This window comes from Rutidosis leptorrhynchoides, chromosome 1, assembly GCF_046630445.1.
Source record: "Rutidosis leptorrhynchoides isolate AG116_Rl617_1_P2 chromosome 1, CSIRO_AGI_Rlap_v1, whole genome shotgun sequence".
NCBI classification, from domain to species: Eukaryota; Viridiplantae; Streptophyta; class Magnoliopsida; order Asterales; family Asteraceae; genus Rutidosis; species Rutidosis leptorrhynchoides.
In genome coordinates, this window is record NC_092333.1 from 725,731,223 (window position 1) to 725,748,597 (window position 17,375).

A 17,375-nucleotide genomic window follows, 5' to 3' on the forward strand; every position below is an offset into this window, starting at 1 on the left:
ACACTCGATCGGACACGATGGGCGGGGTATTTATATGTACGAATAATTGTTCATTTAACCGGACACGGGAATGGATTAATAGCCACTAGAATAATTAAAACAGGGGTGAAATTATGTACAAGGACACTTGGTATAATTGATAACAAAATATTAAAACCTTGGGTTACACTCAGTCAACATCCTGGTGTAATTATTAATAAAAGTATTAAAATCTTGTTACAGTTTAAGTCCCCAATTAATTGGAATATTTAACTTTGGGTTTAAGGATAATTTGACGAGGACACTCGCACTTTATATTTATGACTGATGGACTGTTATGGACAAAAACCGGACGGACATATTAAATAATCCAGGACAAAGGACAATTAACCCATGGGCATAAAACTAAAATCAACACGTCAAACATCATGATTACGGAAGTTTAAATAAGCATAATTCTTTTATTTCATATTTAATTTCCTTTATTTTATATTTAATTGCACTTCTAATTATCGCATTTTTATTGTTATTGTATTTAATTGCACTTTTAATTATCGTACTTTTTAATTATCGCAAGTTTATTTTATCGCACTTTTATTATTCGCAAATTCATTATCGTTATTTACTTTACGCTTTAAATTAAGTCTTGTATTTATTTATTATTTTACATTTGGTTTTAACTGCGACTAAAGTTTTAAAATCGACAAACCGGTCATTAAACGGTAAAACCCCCCCTTTATAATAATAATATTACTTATATATATATTTGTATTTTTACAAAAGTAAACTAATATAGCGTTAAGCTTTGTTTAAAAAGATTCCATGTGGAACGAACCGGACTTACTAAAAACTACACTACTGTACGATTAGGTACACTGCCTATAAGTGTTGTAGCAAGGTTTTAGTATATCCATTCTCTAAATAAATAAATATCTTGTGTAAAATTGTATCGTATTTAATAGTATTTTCTTGTAAAAATTAATAGTATTTTATACCTCTCTGCTAAAACATCAGTTGTTTATGTTGGTTATTAATGCCCAAGCCTTAACTTATGTTTACAGTAGTAACACATATAAACCTATAGGGTCACACACATAGAGTAATTAGATACCATTTAAGTATTTAAATGCGATTTAAATATGATCAACCATAATATGTATGATAACATTATAATTTAGATGAAATAATTATGTGCAATGAAGTAACAATATATATGCACCTAGTAATGTTGCAAGTAACATTTGATTGTGTTATATTTCACAAATATAACTTGACAAATTGTGCAAAAGGTCAAAGTGGCTAGTCATCTATTGGATACTTCTACACACAATCTTTGTGTATGGAGTGTTGGATATAGTTTTAGTTAGAAGAATTGGATATGGTTTCATAGTATTTGTGAAGGATGTTATCCCACATAGGTGGGAGGAAAAAGTTAGAGGGGACTTGCTTGGTTATAAAAGAGGGGTTAAGTCTTCATTCCAAATTGCACCAATCAATACACTTTAAGTATTTGATTATTTCTTTCTTTCTTACCCTTGTTTGAGAGTTGTATTAGTTAAATATTTTGGAGAGTGTAGTTGGCTTAAGAGAGTCGTCTATATCATTGTAACAATTTGTGATATAATGTATTTCTCTCTTTGGGGGCCGGTGGTTTTTCTCCTGTTTTGGAGTTTTCACGTTAAATCTTGTGTTGTGTATTATTTTTATTTCTTTACTATTATTGTTGGGCTGGGTGGTGGGAATTAGTGAGACCGTAATTTCCCAACAACTGTTATCAGAGCGTCAGGTTTGACGGGGGTCTCAGTTATAGGAGTTGGAGTATGCTCCGTGGTTGCCACGGGAGTGGATCGTCCACATCAGAAACGAGTTCTATTGATCGTATAGGGTATCTGGTTAGACAATATTTTTTCTGATTCGGAGTAAGTGGTGTCTAGAATTTGTAGTGGACCGGGTGTTGGATTTTCCAATTTAACGGATCCTGTGAGCCACTCCACTACATCTGTCGGCCAGTCGAAATGTGAGCAAAATCAGAGAAAGTGTTGTTTATAGGATACGGATACGATGTCGAAGTTCAGTCCAATGAGGTTTGATGTAGAGAAATTTGATGGGAGGATCAATTTTGGCTTATGGCAGGTTCAAGTCAAGGATGTGTTGATTCAGTCCGGGTTACACAAGGCATTGAAAGGTAAACCCACCTTTGTTCCCGGCAGTGATTCTAGCAGTAAGTTTGATGAAGAAGAATGGGATGATATGGATTTGAGGGCAGCAAGTGCGATTCATTTGTGTCTTGCAAAGAACGTGCTTGCAAATGTGCACGGGTTATCAACGGTAAAGGAGCTTTGGGTTAAACTAGAGCAGTTGTACCAGGGCAAGGGCATCTCAAATCGGTTATGTCTTAAAGAACAATTTCATACTCTGCGTATAGATGGAGGTTTAAAGATTTCAGATCATCTAAGTATTCTTAACGGTATTGTTTCTGAAATGGAGGCTATTGGAGTTAAAACGGATGATGAAGATAAAACTTTGAGGTTGATATTATCTTTATCATCGTCCTATGAGCACATGAAACCTATTCTAATGTACGGGAAAGAAACGTTGAAGTTTGAAGATGTTACTAGCAAGCTCCTATCCGAGGAGAAAAGATTGGAAGGTAACGGAGTCTCGTCATCAGAAGCTACGGTACTGTTGTGTTCGGATAGGCAGAAGAGAAACTCTAGAAAGAATCTGACATGCTGGAAGTGCGGTGAAATGTCCCGTTCTTATTGATTAAAAACGTTCCATATTAATTGATTTCGTTGCGAGGTTTTGACCTCTATATGAGACGTTTTTCAAAGACTGCATTCATTTTTAAAACAAACCATAACCTTTATTTCATAAATAAAGGTTTAAAAAGCTTTACGTAGATTATCAAATAATGATAATCTAAAATATCATGTTTACACACGACCATTACATAATGGTTTACAATACAAATATGTTACAACAAAATAAGTTTCTTGAATGCAGTTTTTACACAATATCATACAAGCATGGACTCCAAATCTCGTCCTTGTTTAAGTATGCGACAGCGGAAGCTCTTAATAATCACCTGAGAATAAACATGCTTAAAACGTCAACAAAAAAATGTTGGTGAGTTATAGGTTTAACCTATATATATCAAATCATAATAATAGACCACAAGATTTCATATTTCAATACACATCTCATACATAGAGATAAAAATCATTCATATGGTGAACACCTGGTAACCGACATTAACAAGATGCATATATAAGAATATCCCCATCATTCCGGGACACCCTTCGGATATGATATAAATTTCGAAGTACTAAAGCATCCGGTACTTTGGATGGGGTTTGTTAGGCCCAATAGATCTATCTTTAGGATTCGCGTCAATTAGGGTGTCTGTTCCCTAATTCTTAGATTACCAGACTTAATAAAAAGGGGCATATTCGATTTCGATAATTCAACCATATAATGTAGTTTCACGTACTTGTGTCTATTTTGTAAATCATTTATAAAACCTGCATGTATTCTCATCCCAAAAATATTAGATTTTAAAAGTGGGACTATAACTCACTTTCATAGATTTTTACTTCGTCGGGAAGTAAGACTTGGCCACTGGTTGATTCACGAACCTATAACAATATATACATATATATCAAAGTATGTTCAAAATATATTTACAACACTTTTAATATATTTTGATGTTTTAAGTTTATTAAGTCAGCTGTCCTCGTTAGTAACCTACAACTAGTTGTCCACAGTTAGATGTACAGAAATAAATCGATAAATATTATCTTGAATCAATCCACGACCCAGTGTATACGTATCTCAGTATTGATCACAACTCAAACTATATATATTTTGGAATCAACCTCAACCCTGTATAGCTAACTCCAACATTCACATATAGAGTGTCTATGGTTGTTCCGAAATATATACAGATGTGTCGACATGATAGGTCGAAAAATTGTATACGTGTCTATGGTATCTCAAGATTACATAATATACAATACAAGTTGATTAAGTTATGGTTGGAATAGATTTGTTACCAATTTTCACGTAGCTAAAATGAGAAAATTTATCCAATCTTGTTTTACCCATAACTTCTTCATTTTAAATCCGTTTTGAGTGAATCAAATTGCTATGGTTTCATATTGAACTCTATTTTATGAATCTAAATAGAAAAAGTATAGGTTTATAGTCGGAAAAATAAGTTACAAGTCGTTTTTGTAAAGGTAGTCATTTCAGTCGAAAGAACGACGTCTAGATGACCATTTTAGAAAACATACTTCCACTTTGAGTTTAACCATAATTTTTGGAAATAGTTTCATGTTCATAATAAAAATCATTTTCCCAGAATAACAACTTTTAAATCAAAGTTTATCATAGTTTTTAATTAACTAACCCAAAACAGCCCGCGGTGTTACTACGACGGCGTAAATCCGGTTTTACGATGTTTTTCGTGTTTCCAGGTTTTAAATCATTAAGTTAGCATATCATATAGATATAGAACATGTGTTTAGTTGATTTTAAAAGTCAAGTTAGAAGGATTAACTTTTGTTTGCGAACAAGTTTAGAATTAACTAAACTATGTTCTAGTGATTACAAGTTTAAACCTTCGAATAAGATAGCTTTATATGTATGAATCGAATGATGTTATGAACATTATTACTACCTTAAGTTCCTTGGATAAACCTACTGGAAAAGAGAAAAATGGATCTAGCTTCAACGGATCCTTGGATGGCTCGAAGTTCTTGAAGCAGAATCATGACACGAAAACAAGTTCAAGTAAGATCATCACTTGAAATAAGATTGTTATAGTTATAGAAATTGAACCAAAGTTTGAATATGATTATTACCTTGTATTAGAATGATAACCTACTATAAGAAACAAAGATTTCTTGAGGTTGGATGATCACCTTACAAGATTGGAAGTGAGCTAGCAAACTTGAAAGTATTCTTGATTTTATGTAACTAGAACTTGTAGAATATATGAAGAACACTTAGAACTTGAAGATAGAACTTGAGAGAGATCAATTAGATGAATAAAATTGAAGAATGAAAGTGTTTGTAGGTGTTTTTGGTCGTTGGTGTATGGATTAGATATAAAGGATATGTAATTTTGTTTTCATGTAAATAAGTCATGAATGATTACTCATATTTTTGTAATTTTATGAGATATTTCATGCTAGTTGCCAAATGATGGTTCCTACATGTGTTAGGTGACTCACATGGGCTGCTAAAAGCTGATCATTGGAGTGTATATACCAATAGTACATACATCTAAAAGCTGTGTATTGTACGAGTACGAATACGGGTGCATACGAGTAGAATTGTTGATGAAAATGAACGAGGATGTAATTGTAAGCATTTTTGTTAAGTAGAAGTATTTTGATAAGTGTATTGAAGTCTTTCAAAAGTGTATAAATACATATTAAAACACTACATGTATATACATTTTAACTGAGTCGTTAAGTCATCGTTAGTCGTTACATGTAAGTGTTGTTTTGAAACCTTTAGGTTAACGATCTTGTTAAATGTTGTTAACCCAATGTTTATAATATCAAATGAGATTTTAAATTATTATATTATCATGATATTATCATGTATGAATATCTCTTAATATGATATATATACATTAAATGTCTTTACAACGATAATCGTTACATATATGTCTCGTTTAAAAATCATTAAGTTAGTAGTCTTGTTTTTACATATGTAGTTCATTGTTAATATACTTAATGATATGTTTACTTATCATAGTATCATGTTAACTATATATATATCCATATATATGTCATCATATAGTTTTTACAAGTTTTAACGTTCGTGAATCACCGGTCAACTTGGGTGGTCAATTGTCTATATGAAACATATTTCAATTAATCAAGTCTTAACAAGTTTGATTGCTTAACATGTTGGAAACATTTAATCATGTAAATATCAATCTCAATTAATATATATAAACATGGAAAAGTTCGGGTCACTACATGCGGGAAGACTGGACATGTAAGGGTTAATTGTCCCGGTGGAGCTAATCCGGCAAATGGCTCCAAAGATGCTAACATTGTCTCCGTCGTTACGGAGAGTGACGAATTCTTCTGAAGTCACTTCATCCTCATGGTGTGTCCGCGCCACCATGGAAAGGGATGTTCGTTAGCGGTTCCACAATTGCACATGGGCACTGGTTTGGCATTGGTGCAGGTTGTGTGGTGGAAACTGATGTTGTAGCTGATGAAACTTCCAGGGAAAGCCAAAAAGGAAGTTGCACCATAACTGTTCAGCTGGTTATACAACATGTGCCGAGGTGAAATGCTTGGAATGTGATATTCTAAGTGTGATACTCTTTATGGTGGGTATGATAATTCTGTTTAGAGTTATGATTGTCTATTATGACAATGATTGTCGGGTCTTGACAATGTTCGATGGAGATGCAAGTTTTGTCTCTTGGGAGATAATGTCAACGGCATGAAGATGAAGATCTTGAAGTTGTCGTCGAGGAAGCGTCTACATCGGTTATCCTTGCAATATGGAAGCATGGTTATCTTCTTCTATCCAAAAGGTGGAGATTTGTTGGATATAGTTTTGGTTAGAAGAATTGGATATGGTTGCATAGTATTTGTGAAGGATGTTATCCCACATAGGTGGGAGGAAAAAGTTGGAGGGGACTTGCTTGGTTATAAAAGAGGGGTTAAGTCTTCATTCCAAATTGCACCAATCAATACACTTTAAGTATTTGATTATTTCTTTCTTTCTTACCCTTGTTTGAGAGTTGTATTAGTTAAATATTTTGGAGAGTGTAGTTGGCTTAAGAGAGTCGTCTAAATCATTGTAACAATTTGTGATATAGTGTATTTCTCTCTTTGGGGGCTGGTGAATTTTCTCCTGTTTTGGAGTTTTCACGTTAATTCTTGTGTTGTGTATTATTCTTATTTCTTTACTATTATTGTTGGGCTGGGTGGTGGGAATTAGTGAGACCGTAATTTCCCAACATGGAGATGGTAGTAATCATTTGATCTTGCAACTATTATTGACTTCTTATGTGTGTATGTTTGTAAGATCATTCATAAAAGGAGATTTACATACATTTTTGCAAGTAGAAACATACGTACACACATTTGAAAGATATGCATCTAAGTATCTTTCATTTTCTCTCATGCAAAAACAACTTCTATGTATTTCTTTTAGTAAGTAAAAGAGTTACTAGTTCAAATAACATACCGTAAGAAAACATAAGGTAGAAGGTTGTTCATAATCTTGTTCTTTCACTCATTAACGGTCGAGGACTAGCATCCATTTGGTATTGAAATTTTGCTCAAGTGTGGATTGCCGATAGAGGGAGGCTACTTTGATTCTTTCATTCTTCGTATTCATTTATTCTCAAGTTCAAAGTCTTCAAAGATTGTAGTCCTGAACTCACTCTTTTATATTTTGTTTTCTTAATATCATGCATTTGGATCCTTGGTGGGGAGTTTTTAAAAGGTTTAAAAATTGTTGTACATGATTCCGTTGCTAAATTGTTTTAAAAATTTTATACAAACCCCTACAGTTTATTATTTTCTTTAGCTTTTATGTGGGTTCCATTTGAAGCATTGGAGTCTTTCAAAGTGTGTAAATATAGGCAATCTAACAATCTTGGAATAAAATTGAGAAACTTTTACTAATATGCGTTTGACACATTTTATATGGTAGACACTTAATCAATACAAGCATTTGCATGTTAATCAATACTGAAAAGAAGTTAAGAAGACGTTAACATGAAGTTGCAATTATATCAACGTTACCTGAATATCTAAATGCAATAAAACTTTGTGCGACATATAGATCATGAAGATGTTCATTTAGTGTTGGAGTTATTTGAAGGATGTGAGCTGTTTGATAGAATAGTATTTGTAGCTAGAGGTCATTATAGTGAACTTGCACGCTGTTTGAATCGCGACATTTCATGAGAATGGTGTAATTCATATGGTTTAAAAACCCGAGTATATTTCTTTGCTAATAAAAAAGATAATTCTTCTTTGAAAAGCTATGGTTGCAATAGCCTCACCTAGTTGCTTAAGTTTGAAATTTATTAAGTTGTAATCAGTTTTTTTTTTCTTCTTGAAATACAAAAAGTTGTATATTTATAATATATGTTCTCTTTATAATCAATCTTTAATTAGGAAAATTCATTGTTATATCTTTCAATCTAGACTTCTAGACTAATACATAAAAAGAGACTTTTTTTTCCTTCAGAAAAAGAATTGGATAAAAAAGAGAGTCTATATCTCGTATTGATCATAAGATCACTCATTCCCTGTGAAGGGAGAAAGCCGTGGAACTGGATTGTGACTCTTCTATTACGTAGAGAATTCCATTCTCAATGGTTGATCCACGCCCTACCGTAGTGTCCGGAGAACCGGCATTGCTTAGCTTACAAAGTTAGCTTACTAACGTGAATCATTTTTTATTGAGTGCACGAGCTAGCCAGCAAATTGCCGACACTTAATCGCTTCATAGTAAGAACGAGGGAAGGAATCAACGAGGAATCTAGACTAGAGAAGAATATATTACATCAATTCGTGAATGAAAAATAAAAAACAATGGACATCAGGATGATACTAGGAAGTATGGCTCGAAGAATCTCAATAGTAGTTCCCTGAACAATCCTTTGCGGGATTAGATTTTTTTTTTCTTTTTAAAAATGCCATAAAGCGAGAACCAAGATTCGTGATACGAAAATCAAAATAAGAATGAAGAAGAAAAAGATATCGTAATGCAAGTCTATTATATCTTGCTGGAGGCAGATTTCTAAAAAAAGAGTTGTTTCTTAGGTTCTCATGTCCTGTGCTTAAAAGGATAGGTGAGTTCGGTTAGGAATAAGAGTAAAAGTCTTCCTTGTCATTGACGTTGTAATTGTGTAAATCTATTCGTTTGAGAAAACATGTTGATATCTTTCTATTTCCTATCATTCCACGTATTATCGATACGGTATGGCCTCAAAATAGCAGAAATAGAGCTCTTTGAAATTAAAAGCGGTATTCCCCCTTACATCCAAAATAACTGGTATTATTTTTATATATTAACCCGTAATTTTACGGGTCTTTTTATTTAACAAAAACGAGTCTTTAAACTGGTTTGGATATGTTTTGAGGCGCCCACTTTTAGCCCCGGTTAGGAGAGTCGAGACCCTTGTTGTTGGGGGCGTAAGGAGAAGGGGTAGACCCAGACGTAGGTTGGAGGATAGATTGAAGCTTGACATGAAGGAGCTCTTATTGACTGAGGACATGACTTCTGATAGGAATTTGTGGAGGAGTAGAATTAGAATAGATGACTAGGCTTTACATTTTGTTTATTTTTTTATATATTTATATTATATTTCCTGCCTACTTGCTTGTGTGCCTTATCGTATTGGCTGTACCTGTTTTACGGTTATATTATATATCTATACTTATTGTAGCATTTTCAGAGGATTTATTGCACTATATGGTTACATGTTTGTATTACATTATATAGCAATTAATTTATACATACTTACATATCACATGCTTTTATGCTATCATTGTATGCTTATTTGTCTATGTTTACATTGTATACCATCTATTTTATACTTCATAGTATACCTACATGCTTCTTACCAACATGTTTTTGTATACTTATTGTACTTACATGACTGGTTATACTTGCATATTTGACACGCACATATTTTAATTATATGTTATATTACATTATTTTGTTACATGCTTTATTTACCTATACATATCGTATTGATATATACTTTATTCATGGTAAAGTTTCTTTTTTATCTACTTTACTTGTATACTTTTACTGCACATATTGGAATTCATGGTTCTTTATGGTCGGAGGTCCCTAGGAAGCAGCCTCTCTGCTCTACAGAATAGGGAGGGACGACTTCCTCTACCTGGGGACCGATAGGTATCCGTGGGTAGAGGAATGACTTTCCTTTTACTTTAGGATAGAGGAAAGGACTGTCTACATCTAACCTCCCCATACTTCACTCTAGTGAAATTGAGTATTATTGTTGTTGTTGTTGTTGTTGTTGTTGTTGTTGTGAGTCTTTAAACTAGTTAATTTCTCCATTACCAAAATAGAATATATATTGGGCTTGGGCTTTACATATAGCCCAAACATTTCAGTAAGTTTACATCACACGAACGGAAAAGGGATCATAAAACCCCAAACGGACCGACGACAGGTCGGAGTTGAATAGATCGTGATCGGAAATTGAACGTCACAGGCGATCGGAATCGGTTAAATACAGTTGTTAACTGAAGAGGAAACACTAGTAGAACTAGTTAAACGAAAGTGATAATGTTGCCGACGTCATCGAAAGGGCGAATGCCGTCTCGCACCCAACCTATTTTCCCTCAGTACCTCCGTAGAATAATTAAGGTTATAATCTTTTTATAATATGTGTGTATAATATAATAGTGTAAATTAAATTTGAAATATACATGCTTTGAATTTTGTGCATTGCTGTAGATCTGATCTAACTGCTCATCCTGCTATATATTAGGGTTTGGATTGCATCACATGGTTATTGTAGAAATTCATTTTGATAATTACCTTTTAGGGAAAGTGGAGTTCATATGGTTAGTGAGAAGTGAGAACTAGTAAAGTGTTCTTTAGATAGTGAATTATCGGCTTACTTAGTTGATTAGCAGAAGGCTCAATTGATATGCTTGATTCATAATTGATCAATTTGGTATCTAATAGTGTATTATGAAGTCAATATTTGGAATCATTAGCTATAACTGACTTAGGTTGGCTTGTAGAAACAATAAAGATGTTCATTCGTAATCAATTAATTTGGTATTTAATAGTGTATTATCAGTTGAATATGCTGTATATGTTAATATGTTATGCACCAGTCCTTTCTTCTTACATATGCATAGAAGTGGTAAGGAAACAATGATTAGAAGCTTTTGATTGTTTTCAATGAATTTGTTGTATCGTTTAACACCTATTATATGCCAATATGTATGAAAATTTATTTTTTAAATAACTTATTTGATGCATTGCAGGAATTTGATGCTTTTTTGAAGTACTACATTTTTATTATTTCTTCAAATGTCCGATGTTGTTTTTCCTTCTATCTGATATGTTGATATGTTGCAGTGGCAACAAATGGATATTGAATACACTTTCTGGCAAATGCTTCATCTATGCACCTCACCCAAAGTTGTGTAAGTTTCTCTTTATGGCCCGTTCTTTTCCCTCCCATCCTCATTTATGCTATGACTTACTACGATCTACACTCTTTGCTTTCTCAGATATATTCACTGATATTTAAGGCTCCGAGTTTCATATTTTACAAAGTAATTCTAGATCTATGTGTGCTTGTTATTTTACAATAATATTCATATAGTGGCTTATGTTTTGGTATTAAATGCTATGTTTGTTTAAAGAGCTCACTTGTTAAGTAATCGTGTTCACTGCGCATATATAATTAGTAGATAACTACTTAATTCAGCACTTGTTCTATATAGTTAGTGTGTATCCGAACTTTATATATGATAGATGTCCTTCATTATCGGGAGATCAAAAGTAAATTAAAACTATAGGTGATCAACTAGCTATTTGTTGGAGATAATTGGTTAAGGAAATGCAAAATATTCCCACATCGGAAACTCATAGAAAGAAATGTATGCATATCATCTCAGGGGAACCTCTATCTATCACCAATTGGTTTTAGAGTACTGTGGAACTCATGAGCTTATATGTTGTACATGTTGGTGGACCTGAAACAATCCTACACTATTTACGCACAATCGAGTACATAACTTTCTTATATATACGAAAGATTCTAGCTCTACATATTCTCATGTAAAAATGCCATATTTGATATTTGAGCTGTAATATTACCCTACATTAGGTATTTGTTACAAGGACATATTGTCAGCCAAGTCTTTATCAATATGAACACTGTTAAAGTCTGGTAATAATGCAACCAGTTTTAAGTAGTACTGGGTAATGTATTTTTCTGTTTCTCTAGATTACAAAGGATGCATAATATAATGTTACATTAAACTACCTTATGTTTTTGTATACATCTGTGAAGTGTTGGAAAATACATTTAACATTCGAATTTTGGAACTTTCTGATGACAATATACAACCTTTTGCATGTGGAATTCTGGACTGGAAGCAGCTATCAGCACACCAAGTACCATAAGCGTAAGTCAGTCTTATTCAGCCTTGCTTGTCATGAAAATGCTGCTATTGACTGTTATACTGTAATCCGAAAATGGGATGAAATGAATATCTTTTGGGAAACTAAAAAAAGAATTGGAAATGCCATCATCTTTGGTTTGAGTATAAAAAATGCATGTTCCAAGAAAGATTCATATGTATTTTTTGTGCCTTCTTATTCTGCAGAAACAAAAAATCAGTGGGCACGTGATGATCCTGCTTTTATTGTAATTTGCATTCTTCTCTTGGCCGTTTCATCTGTTGCTTATTCTGCTGCGTAAGTTATATGTATACAAACTTTGTTTTACTATGCCATATTCTTGTGGTAAATGATTGTTGCATAGTAATCATAGCACATACAAATTGGAATGATGATTCCATTACTATATTGCCCTGATTTCTGATTGTAGGTATGATTATAGCACTGGGCATGCTGTTTTTGTGATGTTGTCAGTGACATGTGTCCATTTTCTACTAGTCGGAGCAGTACTGGCTACAATTTGCTGGTAAGCATTGTCACTAGTTTGAATTAGGAACCATCAAGTGAAGATATAACATTATAACGTTGCTTTTGAACATTTATGCTCGTATGAGATTAATTGGAGTGGATAATATTTTTTCTAATTTATTGACTTCACATCTGCATTTATTTTTTTACAATTCTTGTTTGAAGGTTTGTGACAAATACTTATCTACGGGAAGAAACCTCAAACAGTCACGTGGTAGAACAACGGGTCGAATGGCAAGTATATTAATTTCCGCTACCTTCCTTTCTGTTTTCAATATGATTTATGACATATTTGTGTACCATCAGCAAGTAATCAAAACTTGTTCCTGCTTGTTTTCAATATGATTTATGACAATTCTTGTTTTTGCAAGAATTAATGTGGGATAGTGTTCCATATGGATTAAAATAGCAGTGTAAAATAAGCAGTTTGGGTAACAGGTCAACATGTGTTCATGTCAATATTGGTACCTTTCTTTCAAGTAATGTCTATGTTTTCTCAAATGAATGTTTTATGTGCCAACTAGGATTTTATATTAACTCGACGATCTAGTTTTTCAAATAAAATGATGTAGGCTTTTATATTTATTGAAGATTTACTTTGGGTTAGCCCATCAACTCATTGGAATTCGATCATTATAATTCAAATTTTATAGTATTATATTTATATACTTTTGAATTCACCACCTCTGACCTATTTGAGACAACCTTTTATAAGTAAATGGATTAAATTGTCATCTCTAGATTATCAGATGCCGTTTATTGGAATTATCAGTTCCCACCGTTTAGACGTGGATGGAAAATGCCTCCATACACATCAACAACCTTTATATAAATATACTTGTAAATTGAATATCAGAAAATTTAAACCCAATCTTTGTGTCTCAAATGCAGGTTGTATGCATTTGATGTGCACTGTAACTCCTTCTTTCCGTTGTTCATTGTGCTGTATGGTAAGTGCATTGGATTGAATGTGTTTTGCTATTATAATTCTTATAATATGCACTAATGATTTTTTTCTTTATGGGGTTTTGCAACAGTGATACATTTTTTCATATCGCCTCTTCTAGTGGCGCATGGTTTCGTTCCACTGCTGTTGTCAAATTTGCTTTTTAGCGTGGCCATATCTTACTATCACTACCTCAACTTTTTAGGTTATGATGGTAATAGATCTCTTCAACATCTATACCTCACTCTATTAATTCTATGCATCCCTGTTTTTTCAGCAAGTGTTTACGTGCATTTGAATGTGTATATAGAGTTGACTGTTAATGTGAGGACCGACTGACTAAGGCTGTGACCTAGTGAAAAGAACATTTACTGTTGCGGCTGACATATGGTTGTCCCAGCTGTTACTTAATCTTTAACCCCGATTTTAGTTAGAACTACTTGGCCTGGCCACACTAATCGTTTAGGGTTTTTTTTCCAGCACTTGGTTTTTGAAATTTGAGAAGCTAGGGTCCTGTTTAGTTGTGCAGAAATTTTCTCAATTTTCCATCTCTAATTCTCTAAAAATTTAAAATAGTTTTCCTTCTCAAGAAAAGTGTTGAATATTTTGAAAATATGTTCAAATGTTCCAATTTCCATTTTGGAAAATTAATGTTGAGAGAAGTTTTGTTCACAGGTTTTGGAAAATTTTAGATAAGGGAGTGAGTGTTATAAAGGGAAAAGGGATTATATGGAAAAATTGGATTTTCAATTATCTTGGAAAACTTTTTCAAGAACACTCATATTGATGTTTTCCAATTTTCAAGTTCCCTTAGAATTGTTTTTTTTTAAAAGTGGGTTACTTTTACGTAGGTTGTGTACACATTTTCTTTTTTGCTTTGTATGTGAAAGATGATGCAATTTTTATAGAGGTGGCAATGGTGGGTCAGAAGTGTAGTATGTCAAAACGTTCAAACTCAAACATGTGTTGGGCCAGGGTGATCTGCAAATACCTATATTTCCCCTCTTCAAAATATGCAAATTACTAAATAAATTAAATATGATACTATATTACTGCAACAATATTGTAAATTTAGTAATGAAACAAATTAGGAGGGTCCTGTGCTTTAAAAATACAGGCTTGGCAGTTTTTTATTTAGGCGTTACCCTTTTAGGTTGTAATATTTGATTTTACCCATTATACCTGTTTGATATACCCCTTAATATGTAAATTTGTCATAGTGCTACCTATGATTTCTTAGTTATGCATGTTTGCAGTTTAATCTATTTCAGGAATCAAAATATTAGTTGACATATTTTTTTAGTATTATAAATCAAAGATTAAATAGAAGGTAGATTAGCAACTTGACAGGCGGTATGAATAAAATAGTTATAGTGGAAAGTTGAGTTTAGTATAGAAAGGTACTTATGGCATCTGCTTAAAAATACAATATTGCACCACCTTTGTATGGTGGGTTGGAGACAAATTGCAACTTTCAAGGAATATTAAAGTAGGTTCCAATTTTTTAATTTTTTAAATGCACTTTCGATTGGCACTTGTAAATATAAATTGTCATTCCGTACTTCTAGAGAAGTATTCCATTATTTCAAACAGATAGCAAAAATAATTGCCAAATAATGTTTTCTATCTAATTTTTAATGACATGAGTCACCTTTTTCAAAACGCATACTCCGTAGTAGTTTTGTTCCCGTTTTTGAATATGTAAATATGTAGTAATTCCTTGTTGAACAAACTGATTAAAAATATGTTCTGAACTTCTGATATCTGTAGCTAATGATTTTGATATAGCAACATGAGATGATATATTTGAATGTCCTCCTTATACACCTTTCTGAATCTTGAGATGTCATGTCACTACCACGTATCCCCCTCCATATTATTCATTTAATAGGATATGATGCTCTTTAAAATTTTACTTATAACAACACATGTTTTTTTTGTTAAAGCAATGTGAGTGATTTATAATTTTTGCATACCCATTTGACCGTTTGAATAAAGTTATTTCTGTTGCTTGTTAATAATATCATTTAGGCGATAATCAAAACTCCTCTAAAGTGTGATATTAACTGATTACTAAATACCCATTTAACGGCGCTATTTTTGAGTCAACAGCAAACGTCGATTCATTGGCGTCTTGACTGCGTTCAGAGTCTAAATTGAATTCCAGGCAGGATTTAAAACCCATGGAAATTTGATTCTACCATTTTCATGGCGTCTCAATTTTATTTTTAATTTTATTTTTAATTTTATTATACTATTTTTTTAAAAGAAATTTCCTACTTATTGCCCGGAGGTCCACTCGGAAGCAATCTCTTTATCCTTCGATTAGAGATAGGGATGATTTTCTCTACTTTTGAGAGTGTTTCACTCTGGGTGGATAAATGACTTGTCTTTATTCTCGGGTAGGGGAAGGATTGTCTACATCTCACCTTCCCCATACACCACTCATGTGGTATTGGGTTTTGTTGTTGTTGTGTACTAAATGCAAGCAGTTCTGATGAAATTCGGCGTTTGACATTTGGATTACTTTACCTTTGTTTATTATCTTTGTTCTGCTTTGGTACTATCTTTATATGCTTACTAGCATATCAACATAGCTCATCATAATAAAAAAGTTAAACATAGAGTTGATATAACTACTGATAGCCACCATTATTATGACATGCATTTATTTACCTTTGTTATCTGCGTTCTGCTTTCTTACTACGGAGTACTTTTATAAGGTTACATATAGTTATCGATGGACTGATATTTCAATTGAGCTTATGTGAATATAAAGTTAAACATGTGGTAAATTGGTAGCTACCAACAATGCCACCAGTCCAGTACCACTATTGTTACATGTAGTTATGTAGTTTAAGTGAAATAAGATGTAGCTTAAATGGTAGCCTAAAATTTACTTGAAAGACATTCATTTTATCATGTGACATTCAAAAAGCGGATGTGCGCCTGATGTTTTTTTTTTTAAATTTAATTTTGAAGAAGGTTAGAGCACCTGCGTTATAGTCAAATCTTATTTTTCGTTTGGTATACTGCAGTGCTTCCATTTTTAGAGAAGACAACCTTTTTCCTATACCCAATTGGCATTGTGATGATTTTTACACCAATTTGTAAGTATTACATTCATTCATCTCTATTCACCTAGTTTTATTTTTAGTTGATTTGATTTATGTATTTGTACCAAAGAACCAACAACATATATATGTTTCACTAATAATGCAGTTATCTTAAGCGGGTTTAATCCCTCAAGATACTTGATGAACATTTACTTCAGTCAGTGGTCGATTAGTTGGGGTTGAAGTTTGATACGGTCGGTATACATGGGCCTGGCTGGCTGGGAATTGACTTTAATTGCATTGCATGGATATGGATATTAATTAGAAGACGAGTACTTTGTATTGATTGTTTAATTAATGTATACAGGAAGGAAAGGAATGCAATACAGAGAGTTTCTTTGTGTTCTCACATATATATGTAAATGAATGCGCTTTGTCTTTCTTTCTGATTGAATTGAATATACTCGTATCATTTTTTTTTAACAGCTTAATTTTATAAAACCGATCTCCTAGCAAGCAGCTAGGAAAAGGCCAAAACCAACATACAACGGCTAAAACGCCAACACAAAACGGACTTACAACGGCTTTAAAAGCCACTCACTCCAATTAATACTATGTTTACTATGATTACAATACCAATTAAAAGCAAAATTACGAATAGAATTGAAAACGAGCTCCTCCTTCATCAA

At 33.0% G+C, this 17,375-nt stretch overlaps 1 protein-coding gene across 1 annotated transcript; it reads left to right on the plus strand.

Moving 5' to 3' along the window:
- Window positions 1-10,145: 10,145 nt before the first annotated feature.
- LOC139886341 (uncharacterized) lies at window positions 10,146-17,137 on the plus strand. Its single transcript, XM_071870105.1, has 10 exons — window positions 10,146-10,377; window positions 11,104-11,171; window positions 12,136-12,161; window positions 12,363-12,453; window positions 12,587-12,682; window positions 12,850-12,918; window positions 13,576-13,634; window positions 13,722-13,844; window positions 16,669-16,740; window positions 16,853-17,137. Exons 1-10 carry the CDS (start codon window positions 10,297-10,299, stop codon window positions 16,927-16,929), a joined length of 762 nt encoding a protein of 253 aa, XP_071726206.1. The 5' UTR covers window positions 10,146-10,296; the 3' UTR covers window positions 16,930-17,137.
- Window positions 17,138-17,375: the final 238 nt, after the last annotated feature.